The 12392-nt window shown below is 24.3% G+C and overlaps 1 protein-coding gene across 1 annotated transcript; it reads right to left on the minus strand.

The window, feature by feature from the left end:
- Window positions 1–8723: 8723 nt before the first annotated feature.
- Window positions 8724–10639, minus strand: LOC145833316 (uncharacterized). The gene is made up of 3 exons (XM_082940501.1): window positions 10463–10639; window positions 9251–9423; window positions 8724–8865 (listed from the first exon to the last, which is right to left on the minus strand). The coding sequence occupies exons 1-3, from the start codon at window positions 10637–10639 to the stop codon at window positions 8724–8726; spliced, it is 492 nt and encodes a 163-aa protein (XP_082796627.1).
- Window positions 10640–12392: the final 1753 nt, after the last annotated feature.

The raw sequence follows: 12392 nt of genomic DNA on the forward strand, positions 1-12392 counted from the left end.
AGCTAGAATTAATAAGCTTTTCTATTTTATTATGTAGTTTCTTTTAGCTTAGTTACACTATAGATATGTAAAAATTTGTAAATAGAACATTATAATACAAACAAAATTTTACTAAAAATTATAGAACAATTTTCATACCACTTGAACTGCATTACTTAGTAATAGAAACATCTGGTGTTGGTCTGCTGTTTTAGAACTTGATCTTTTTAACCTTCGACAAATCGTTTATTTAACACATTTGTTTAAATTTTGCAACGTTCTATGTAACATCGTTGGTATTGCTTTCCATGTTTGTTTTACTAAAAATATAATTGACAATTAAGATAATTTTTTATTTAATACTATATATACTATAACATACTCTTTATATAACAAAAACAAATTCAAATAAATCATAATTGCCCCTTTTTAAGTCAAAGAAAGTGTCCTGAGATAATTAAAAACTGTCCTAAGTAACCTTAAACTGTCCTGAGTCATTATGAGGTTTTACAAGTTCTTAAATTTTTTTTTTTGTTTTTCTGAAGTAAAATATAAATTAGTTCTTCAACAAAATATGTTATAGCACAAAAAACGCAACTCAATCTCATACAAAGTCTATAAAAAAAAATTCCAGAACTTTTTAAAATATATAAAAACTGTCTTAATTTATCATATAAAGCAAAACTATCCTGAATTAGCCTGAGTTAAAAAAATCTTAAATATCCTGAGCTGTACTGAGTCATACTGACAATTTCAAAAACTTCAATATATCCTGAGTTATCCTGAACGTCCTGAGAACTTTGAGTGTGTTGCAATCCTGAGATAGTTTTTAGAAAACTTAAAAAGATAACATTTTGAAAGTTTATGACCAAAATTTAAATAGTTCAATATATTGTTTTAGATAAATTCTTACTTGTTTAAAAAATTAAAAATATGATTCCTACAACTTTTTAAGAGTTTATTTGTATTCAACTTAAATTGTCTTATTTTAAATATATTTATTCAAACAGAATTCAGAGACCGTTGTTTTGTAAAAGTAGATTTTGATAACCAAACACTTATTTAATTACGGAAAACATACTTTTTTAATTTTTATTCAAACTTACTAAAATTTTGATCCTTTAGAAAAAATTAAATTGTTTAAACTTTTTTTTTAATATGTAACTACATAAAATAAAAACAAACTACCTGATAGAAATTAGGAGTCTTAGGTAATACTAAAAAAAAAACAAGTGAAAAAAAACTAGTAGACTAATTTGCTACAAAAATTGATGAATTTTTCAACTCCACTGGTTGGTACAATCACTGATTTTCTCACTTTTTAAGTAAATAAGAAACTACTTTTACTAAAAAATTTAAGTTTACTGAAGTTTAACTTAGTCTTATTGTACAGTGAGGTTTACACTGTTTTAACTGTTTGCACTGTTTATTTATTATTTATTTTAGTTAGTTATTACTAAAATTTTAATTTATTGCTGTTATTAGTTTTTTTTTTTTTTATAATTATAAATGTATATTTTTTTATTAGTTTGTTTTTTGTTACTAAAAGTTGTTTATTACTTTTGTTATGGAAATTAGTTTATTCTTGAATTATTATCATAGGATAGGTTTAGCTTGATGGTTTGTTAACAAAATGTTAGTATTTTTCCTTGTAAAAAAATCAATTATAACTCGTATACTACCACGGTGCACGAACATCACTGCGCTTTTTTTGAATCTTAGTTTATATGAAGTTTATGAATTTAAAAATATTTCCTTATGGAGTCTTGCATCAAAGCCGGTACTTAATGGTTTCTGCGCACCGGCTATATATATTTTGTATTCAAAAAATCATTTAACTTTTCGAATACTAAATATGCATAGTTGGAAAAAAACAAATTAAGCAGGGAAATTTAATGCTTGAAAGATAAAGATAAAAATACACTCTATACTTTTTTTTTAATCTTTATTTAATTAGGAGGCATTCATGCGCCAGTGTCTCTCCCCACGCTACGCCCCTTGTGCACACTGCACACACATATGTGCGCAGACTTTTAAAGTTTTAAAACAACTATACAATACTTTTTATGGTTAAAGTATTTTCTACCAAGTTAAAAACTTATACATTTTTTTGATAAAATACAATTTCTTAAGAGGTCAAAAAAGAATCGAGAGCAATACTTATTTAAATTAGATAAATTAAAAATTTTTAATAAACGTGGTTGTAATGGTAACAAAGGAATAATTATTATAAATATAAGTGTATTGTTTTTCCGTTTTATAAATGTTTGTTTTTCTTATTAGCTTCGTTATTTTTATTAGTGTTGCTGTTGTCGTTGTCATAACCACCATAATCGTCGTTGTCAAAAGAATAATTTTCAAAAGTATCATTAGCATCACTTACTTGTAGAATATCACCGTATTTTTTCTTGAATGGTTCTGGTAAACAGCAACTTTTTGGTACTTATTAAATAATAATGAAATCAAGTAGATTGTAAAACAAAAACTTTTTTTTTAATTAATAGATTTAAAAATTTATTGAAAATAGTTTCATCGAAGGTTAATAGCTAAAATAGTTAGTGAAATGTGTTTTTGCCAGTATTTTGTGTTTATTTTTTGACTCAACTTTAATCAGTTTTTAGGCTTAGTTTGAACATTTTCAACTAAATAAATTTAATTTTCAGATTTAATAAAATTTACCTAAAATATTTCCGTTTAATAAGTATAATTATTTAATCAAAAGTTTATTGATAAAGTTTGTAGTAAAATAACTAATATTTACAAGTATGATTTTCTTCAGATATATTAAATTAAGTTTTAAACTCTTTTCTTGTTTAGTATTGTAAAGAGTTTTATATCTATGCCTACAGATAAATTCAAAATGTAAAGTTTTAATTTTGTTTTAGATACATAAAAGATTTAAGAAATACTAATTTTATTCTTTATTTTTATGTAAAATTTATTTATACATCTTATTGTTTAGTAAATTTTTGTGTTCGTTGTCAATTTTTAGAACCAAAGACTTAACTTTAATACGAAATTAACTTAAATTTTATATCTTTAATAATTACTTGTGTTTTAAAAGTTATACACTTAGTATGTTTTATTTTTATAAGTTACTGCTTAGTTAGAATCCCGAAACTGTTTTGAATTTAGTTAACTTTTTCAATGTTGCTGTTTATAAGCAAAATACTTTCTTACTAGCTGTAATAAAGTAGTTTTTAGAACTTAAAGTCTGATGTTTTAAAGAATTATTATAGAAACAGCAACAAAATATTTTTGCGTACTTTTTTTGATTAAAAAATACTTATAAGAGTAATATATATTTTAAATAACACAATCATTTACAATAAATAACATTAGTACTTTATAACCAAAGCAACGATTAAGCACTTGACAGAACAGTACAGTTCAAAATGCGTATGTGAATAATAACTTCATATTATAGTTATTAGGCAAGTGTAAACGTATATAAAAAATCTATACTTTAAGTATAAATACTATAAGAAAAGAATAGAAGCTAAAGTAAGTGTGTATGTGTGTTTACTAAAAATGAAATGCTTGTCTTTAGTAATCACACATTTAGACCTATTTTAGCTTCTATTCTTTTGTTATAGTATTTAGTTTTACAGAGCTCCGTTGAAGTGTGTTAACTTGTAAGCACACAAAAACATTTGTTAGTTTAATGAAGGAAGAGTACTGCGAAAATTTGTTATCATATATTCCAGTAAACTTGATTCTTTAGGATCTTTATTAGCAAACGAAAAACTTTATATTTCGAATACTTATATTTTAACTAGTATTTTTAAGGAATTGGAGTTTAATAATTATCTTGTCCACTAAACAAACTAAAGGATTATTTGAGTTTTTGTAGTGCTGGTGTTAAAAGTTTTTTTTTTAATAAGTTTTTAACGAATCATTATTTGTCAAATGTTTTTTAACTCATGAATAAACCTTGAAAGCTTGTCAATACAGAAAAGGCATTAATAAAAAACATGTTACCTACCTTACCAATGTAAAACGTATGCACTAATTCTCGAGAATAAGTACAATCAAAATTGTTTTGAAAATTAAAGTTTCTATGATATTTTCAACGAGTAAAAGTAAAATAAATAAAAAAAGACTGTATGCGATTAATGCAAGTATAACACAATAGTTTTTTTCAACTATGAAAAGTCTATTGAAATAGTTATTTTGTTAGGAATAAGTATCTTTAGATATTTTTTGATGCAAAAGCATTAATTTCTTTCAAATCTTAAAGGTACGTTTTTTTGCCTGGACTGTTCAAAGTGCACACTTTATCAATTACCTACTGTTTTTTCATTACCAAGTAAAGTTCTTTAAGTTATCTTTAATTATATTTTTGTTATATTTTACACAAAATACTAAGTTTTCTGAAAAATTTTATCTTACGAAATTTTTTTTTTAAGTTTTACGTAAGTAAAACAGTTTTTTATGAATTTTTAATTACGATTTTCTATTTTAGTATTTTTTTTTAATTTACAACTAAATTGTTATAAAAAGTAAAATAGCTTTCTTTTAATTTAAAAACTAATATGCTACAAAAATAGTAATCTGAAAAACTATAGTTTTAAAAGAAGAGTTTTTGTTTTCTTTATACTAACTCTTCTATCAAAGTGTCTCTTTTATCATATATACACATATATATATATATATATATGTATTGTTTATTGAACTATGAAAGCTTATAACATATGATTTTTTTACTTTAATAACGTGATTAGAGTTTGTCTCCACTATGTTAAGATTATTTTACAACAAATATTTTGTTTGATAAAAGAACTACTGAAAAAGAATTTTATAGATTTGGTAAAAATGTAACTTATTTTAATACACTAAACTTTTTTAACTTGTCTTATTTATTTTCAAACAAATAAATAAATTAGTTAAATGTTTTGGTTGGTTTAAACTAAGATAGCTTAATGTTTTATGATTTTTGATATATAAAGCATATTTTAATTATCCAAGTAGAAAAATTATGTCGAAATAACTAGACATTTTAGTGCATCAGAATTTTAACACTTTTATAGAATACTTGCATTCTATTGTTTATTGAACGACAAATAAAAACGCTCAAAATGTTTGGTCCTAAGACCTGGTGCACGAAAAAACTTTTTGGTTATCGAATCGCACACCACGGATACCTTTTAACGTATTGTCCAGGACATTAAGTTTTAATTTCAAATAAATTTAGTAGTAACAGCACAAGAAATATAAAATATTTAAAGTATAAGTAGATATAGTGTTAAAAAACATAATGAAATGATTACAAGTTTACTTAAACACGTTTTATTTTATAGCACAATTTTATTTAAAATTTTTAATAACGCTGAACTTAACAACATATGAGACTTCTTCAAGGTTATATTTATAGAAGTGTAAAATGTAGATATGTTTTTACCTTTTTTGAAAGTTAAAGCGTCACCATATATGTATAAAGTAGTATAAAAATTAGCTTTTATAAAACCCAAAGCAAAAATATTTATACTAAATAAGTAAACAAAACATTACACCATGTTAAAAAAGTATTAGCCCTAAAAACATTTAAAGCTATGGTACAAAAATGTTGCTGATAAACTAATATTAGTACTTATATATATTTATTTAGTCTAGCATACTTTTTTTTCTTAATATTGAACTTAAAACTGAAATTAAATGCGATACTGCATTTTTAGATGTGGACAGTTTGTTTCAAATATTTTCATACAAAGAAGTTTTTCATTTAGTTTCAAATATTTCAAAATTAAAAAAACACTGCTTGAATGGTACAGAATATTTTTCCAACTCAACAAAGTTTGTTTAAAATTAATGTTTATTTTTGTATTGGTTTAAAACAATGTTTTTTAATCAAAAAAGTTAGTTTGTGGGTGATTTTTAAGTCCTTCAATTATGTACTTTAGTAATAAAATTGTCATTTAAAGTAATGCTTTCATCGATTCCGGCTAAAACTGTTTTATTAAGCATTTTAAGTCGAACATTTTTAGGTCTATCAAACTTTTAAAATTTTTTGTTTAAATAATATAACAAAACACATTTCATTTTTTAAATTTATTTGAATACTTTCGTAGTAAGGCTTATCAAAAATTGTATCTTACTAAGTTAAACTGAATTGAAATAAATTATACTGTAGAATAAATTTTTAAAATATAAAATGACGTAATAAACGAATGTTAGAACTAACTACAAGCTTATATTATAGAACTTTGCTATACTAATAAAACTTGTTATATTGAATTCAAACTAACATAAACCAGCGATAAAAATGAATATAAAACTACATTTAAAAAAGAAAATTTAACGAGGAACTAATTACTTTAAAACTACTAATTTTTTTTTATAAATTCTTAAAAGAATAAATTCATTATTTCTCCTCCAGTAGTTGAGATCTCTTTATTTGATTTCTTAAAACCAAAACATACAATACTTTAAAACTAATTAATATATCGATTTTAAAAGTCTAGTTTGGTAAACCAATTTTTTTTTGCTTACATAAACTGGGCCTTAAAGCAGAAAAAGTTCGTTTACCAAACTAGACTTTTTAGATCCTTATATTAAGTAATTTTGAAGTAATTAGTTTCTCGTTAGATTTTTTTTTTAAGTGTAGCTTTATTTTAATTTTTATCGCTGGTTTATTTTAGTTTGATTTTGATTTAACGAGTTTTATTAGTACAATACTGATACACATTATTTTATCATATCAAAGTTTTTGACCATTAGCTAAAAACAAAGGTTGTTAAATTCCGATTATTAAGCTAAAATATTTCTGAACCCCGACACGTTTTTTCAGCTTAAAAAAAAACGATGCAAAAGAATGAAATTTAGGCTTCGAAAAAAGATCTTATAGATAAACTGAGCTATCTGATAACGTTTGATTTGTTATATGTTTTCTAATATGAAGTATATTCAATTATGTAGTAAAATAAAAATATAGTCTAATAAAGTATGAAATACACTTTTTCCAAATACCGTGACCTGCAAAATACTTTTTCAGTAAAACTGGCGCATTCCTCTTTAAAGGCTGCCCCCCTTTGAGCTTAACCAATTAGCATTCTATTCTACAGGTATTAAAATAGAAATTGTTATAAATTTTAAGTATACTAAACATCAAGTGACAAAAGGTTTGAAAAACTTTTATTCTTTATAGATATAGTCTTTACATTGTACTAATGTTAAAATAGTTTACCTATAACCTGTGAAGTTAAAGTAAACTTTGCTTTTATTAAGCCAATAGCTTTTTAGTTTAGACTTGTGTGAACTTTATTATAATATTTGTATGATATTTTCGTAAAAATAACTTACGAGAAAAATATTTTAAAAATTGAACTGATTATAAGTGGTTCCTTGAAAATACTTTTTACTATCGAACTAAAATACTATGACCATTATTACCACCAATAAAAAAATCATTTGGAAAACTAATATAAAGACGATTAATTAATAATTGAGCTAAAATTTAAAAACAGCTATCTGCACAGCCTATCTTATACAAACAAATTCAATTTTATTAGAAATTATAATTGAAATATTTCAAGTTTTTCAAAATAAAATCAATTGTAAGGTATAATTCATATCAAAAAAAACCTACTTTTCCTTATTTTATAAAAAAACGTCTTAAAAAGTTCACTTTTATTTAAAAGCAAATATTATTTGTAAAATTTTACTTACTTTCCTTTCAATCGTGCTAAAACTGTTGTTTGAAAAAAGTAACTTGTAGACTAATTTGAACTTTATTTTTTTATACACCTTACAATCTACATACTAGAATTAAGCTTATAAAATAACAATTTAAAAATTAATAAATAAGTGTTTTATATGAATACTATTTTATAGTAAAATTCTAATCAACAACAGTTTATCAATGTCTACGTTTTTGATTTATAAGCCTAACAATTAGAGTTCTCAACATTTTGGTTTGTTGTTATAAAGGATTTGAATAAAACATACAATAAATTTGATGAATATCTAATAATTAATTCTTTTACTTTGAACTTAAACATAACCCCTACATACTATCTACCTAAATTTTTGTAAAAACTCACAACAAATAATTGCTTTTAGGAAACTAAGCTACCTCCAAGTACAAACGATGCTTCTAAAACCTTGCTTGGAGAAAAATCATGTTTAACATATATGCGCCTGATTATTTAGCTTCTAGGTAATCAGTATACTTGATATAAAAAAACATCAATATAACTATATAGGAAATAATGTTTTTGAACTAGTAATTAAGCTCACAACGATTAAAAAAAAAACAACTGGTTTATTGTTTCATACATGTTTATTACTTATAAAATCAAATACTAAGAGTTCACGTATCTAGGTAATAGAATAAAGATGGCTCATTTCATTATTTTAAATCTCTCACTAGGCTTGTACTTAATTTCATTTTGTCGTTACTTTAAAATAAGCTAAAAATGGAATTCAATACTGCTCTAGAACTTGAAATTTCATAAGCATACCATATGTAAACAGAGAAAAAATGAACTGAAATTTACCATCGTAAACATGATAACAACGAACTTTGTGTGAAAAGAACTTTCAAAAAAATAAAGAAAAAACGAACATGATACTAATGCTTTGAACAATTGCATATTTATGGTACACCTGATTATATAAATGTACAAATCTATTTCGAACGAAAAAGCGAAAAAAATACATAAAAAACTGGCTTTACGAACTAAACCATTTAAATATAAACTTTTTACTGGAACTATCTTAAAAAGCTGCGCTGTGCCTTAAAATGCTTAACGCTTTCTTGGCTTCCCACTGGACATGGTAGGAGTGTTGAGTAGGCTCTTCATGGACGGACGTTTTTGCAAATTTAGGGAGCAGTAACTTCGGGTGTGCGCGAACTTGCCTGTGGCCCCACACAATTCACATTTGTGCCTGCGAAATATTAAAAGAACTAAACTAAATCACAGCTTTAATACCTAGAAATAGGTAAATGGGTTCCATTTTAAGTATGCAAACAAATATAGTAATTAGCATGGAGATATAAATGTATTGTTAAAACTTAGTTTGTTTTCTTATATCTTAACATTTTAATTGATAAAAAGCCCTAAAACGTACATTGACCTTTATAAAAAATGTTAGCACTAAAACTAAATTACTTTTGGAGCAGTAAATATATGTAAAGTGTGTTCATATTTGTTTAATAAACTTATTTTATATTCATAAACTTTTGATAAAAGCAGACCTAATTACCAAACAAATTTTCTGAGTCAATGTTTCTTAAAACCTTATTATATTATTTTTTTAATATAAAACTAACTTAAACAAAATTGGGCAGGTGACGAAACCTTTTGCATCGCGCAACTGGTGGTTGGTGTAAACATGTTCAGCTTCCTTGTTTGACTTGCAGAAAGAACACCATTTTTTCTTCAATTGACCTGAAGAGTTGGGAACGTAGTTCCTTTGCTGCATGAGTGCGGAAGTTGACTGGGCCTTTGAAAAAATTACTAGTTATTGGACTGTCTACATATCAAATATAATACAACCTTAACTTTCACAAAAATAAAAGGTATAAAACAACAAATATTTTATAATGAAGAAAACTTCTAATGTTATAAAAAATCAAGTAAATACAATTGAAAAGTTTGAAAACTTTATTAAATGGTGATTAGACAGACAATATAACAGTTAGGTAAAACTTTGATTAAGAAACTAAATAACTGCAATTTAGTCTGTCTAATAATTTCTAATTTAAATTACAAAACACTATACAACTTATATCTATACTATTGAAACGTAATTAATGATGCAAGATAACTTTAATTTTAATACATAAGTGTTAAAGACAAACCATTGCAAATGGTCATAAATTTTGTTAAAGTTTATAAAGAGTTTTATGGCTTTTAATTGCTTACAAAAATTAGATTTCATTTTTCAATTAAAATACTTGGCCAATGTATCAAATCTATACGAAATTATACTTCACAATTTATTTTTTGATAACAGAACTTTTTAAAAGAGTATTGTTAAATCAAAAACATTTTGATAGAAAAAAAAATAAACAATTTAAAATACCTATAAGTTTTTTATTAATACGGCTAATTTCAAAAAAGGATATTACAAGGTAAAAATTTATAAAATTCATCAAAGTTTACTAATTATTTGAATTAGATTACTATAAAAATATTTTTTACCTGCCTAACTCTAGGAAAGCTTAAATGATCAACATTTCTCAGATTGTTATCATGTAAAGGCAATGGAAATGTCCTGTTAATCCTAAATTAAAAATTATATAAAACATTTTGTCGATTAGAAGATATTAAAGAATGTTATATCTAAATAAAACTAAAATTACTTTAATGTTTAAGGAGATTAACAAAAACTTCTCATATATTTATATATATTACTTAAAACAAAAATTTAGTTTAAACAGTGAAATTAAATTTTCTAACTTCTTTTGAAGTATCAAATCGTTTTGATATTTCAAGCTGTTTTGATAATCAAAGTTTTGTCCTAAACTTTGCTGCTGTACTTGTTGCCTCAAATCAAACAAGCTCCTTTGAGGCTGCATCAACAGGTTGGGAGCTGCTTGCTGAGGAAAAACGTTTACTCCATTTCTGCTTTTATTTTGTGGATTGTACCAGGAAGGGGGATTACGGAGAGATGTGTACTTTGGTAACTTGTAGTGGTTGTTGGGTAAATTATTCATGGTTGGTAAAAAAACTAAAAACTAATTTAATTTGAAGATTACAGTGATGCTACATTTACTATGTATACTATACTATAGTTTTTAGCTTAGTTATTTTATATTTTCTTTCAACTTTTGAAATATTTATTTAGTTACAAAAGTTTTGAAAACTAATTTTTCTTGTTCAGTATAAATAATTCAGAGTTTAATGCCAATTGTTAGCTTAATATAGTTAAATTAAGAAAAGAGTATGTATATTAATTGGTGTATAAAAAAAGTTATAAGCAGTAAACAACCATTGTAAAAACACTACAGATAGGAATTAAAATATTAATAACTCAACTTTTTTATTAGTTTTTTTTTATTTAGTATAAAAATTCTAAAATAAAAATTGACGAATTGAAGGTTATGATATTTGAAGATTTGAAAATCCAGGATTGTAAACAGATTTTTTTGAAACAAACTAAAAGACCATGATTTTTTTCCAAAATACTTTCTATCTGAATTAATTTTAAATTTTTTCTGTTAACATGTTTAGTGATTTGCTACTAAAACTAAACATACATATAAGAAATGTTTTTACTTAATTAAGTGATGTATACATTTTCTTTACTTTTTACTGTGCATAAATTTGAAGATTGAGAATTCTACTGACTTAACCTAGTACTGTTCACAATTATGCTTCACTTATTTTTGATAGCAGTTTTTTAGTAGTTACTTTAATTTCTTCAAGATTTTAAGTTGACTCATATACAATAAAAATTGCTTTTAAAAGTTTTTCTGAACATTTTATATGCAGGGTTGCCACTCGTTTTTTCAAAAAATTTTCTAGGTTTTTCAAATTTCTTCCGGGTTTTTAAAAGTACATATTATTGGGTCTATTTTTAGTTTAAAGTTAAGTTTAAGGTAAGAAACTGTCTTAAATAATATAAAAACATTGAAAAGATACTGTAAAGCTACTTTAAATATGTTTTTTACTAAAAAAATTTTTGATGATCACAATTTTTTTTTATTTATATGATAGATTTTTCGAGTCAAATTAAAATTTTACTACTGAACATGTAAAAAATGTTAAAATTCCAGGTTTTTTTAGTGATTTTTGTTCAAAACTTTAAGTTTTTCCAGGTTTCTTTCAAAATTTCCCAAACTCCAGGTTTTTTTTGCCAAAATTGTCAAATTCAAGGTTTTTAAGTTTTTCCAGGTAAAGTAACAAACCTGTATATATTTTATTGCAGCAATGAGTCAAAAAATTTATTCAAGATGGCTATTTTTAACAGAAAAAACTCTTGTTGGTCAGATTTGTTATAACAATTCTTAACAAGCAAAATAATTTTGAAATACAGTAAAAAAAAATTGAAATAAATATTCATAAGTAAATTTGTAATTAAATAATCTTTTAAGCACTACTGTGGTTCTAATAATCAAGCTAAAATATCTTTTTTAAAAATTTGTGTAAGAGCTCAATTTTATTTGATTTACGCATGATGCTTTCAAGCTAAAACACATTGCATATAAAACAATTACTGTGGTGGGCTGTAACTTGGTCACCTCTAGTTTAAAATATCTATGACAGGAGTCAACTGCCTTTTACATTTAAGTGAATTTTTTTTTCAGAAAAATGCTAATGGGTTACAATGAACAGTTTTTAACAAGCTGCAATTATTAAAACAATTCTAGAGGTCAATAAGAAATGCAGTATATGCAATAATTAAGCACTATCAATTACTAATTAATTTAAGTTAAAAGCCTAATTTTAAACTTGTACAGATTTTTT

Source organism: Thalia democratica, chromosome 4 (genome assembly GCF_965202585.1).
Source record: "Thalia democratica chromosome 4, ktThaDemo2.hap1.1, whole genome shotgun sequence".
NCBI classification, from domain to species: Eukaryota; Metazoa; Chordata; class Thaliacea; order Salpida; family Salpidae; genus Thalia; species Thalia democratica.

Coding starts and splice junctions, on each gene's coding strand:
- LOC145833316 (XM_082940501.1), bottom strand. CDS start 10,639: ATGAATAATTTACCCAACAACCACTACAAGTTACCAAAGTACACATCT. Junction 9,424..10,462: donor TGTTTGATTTGAGGCAACAA/GTACAGCAGCAA, acceptor ATTTTTTCAAAG/GCCCAGTCAACTTCCGCACT. Junction 8,866..9,250: donor ACCTGCCCAATTTTGTTTAA/GTTAGTTTTATA, acceptor AATATTTCGCAG/GCACAAATGTGAATTGTGTG.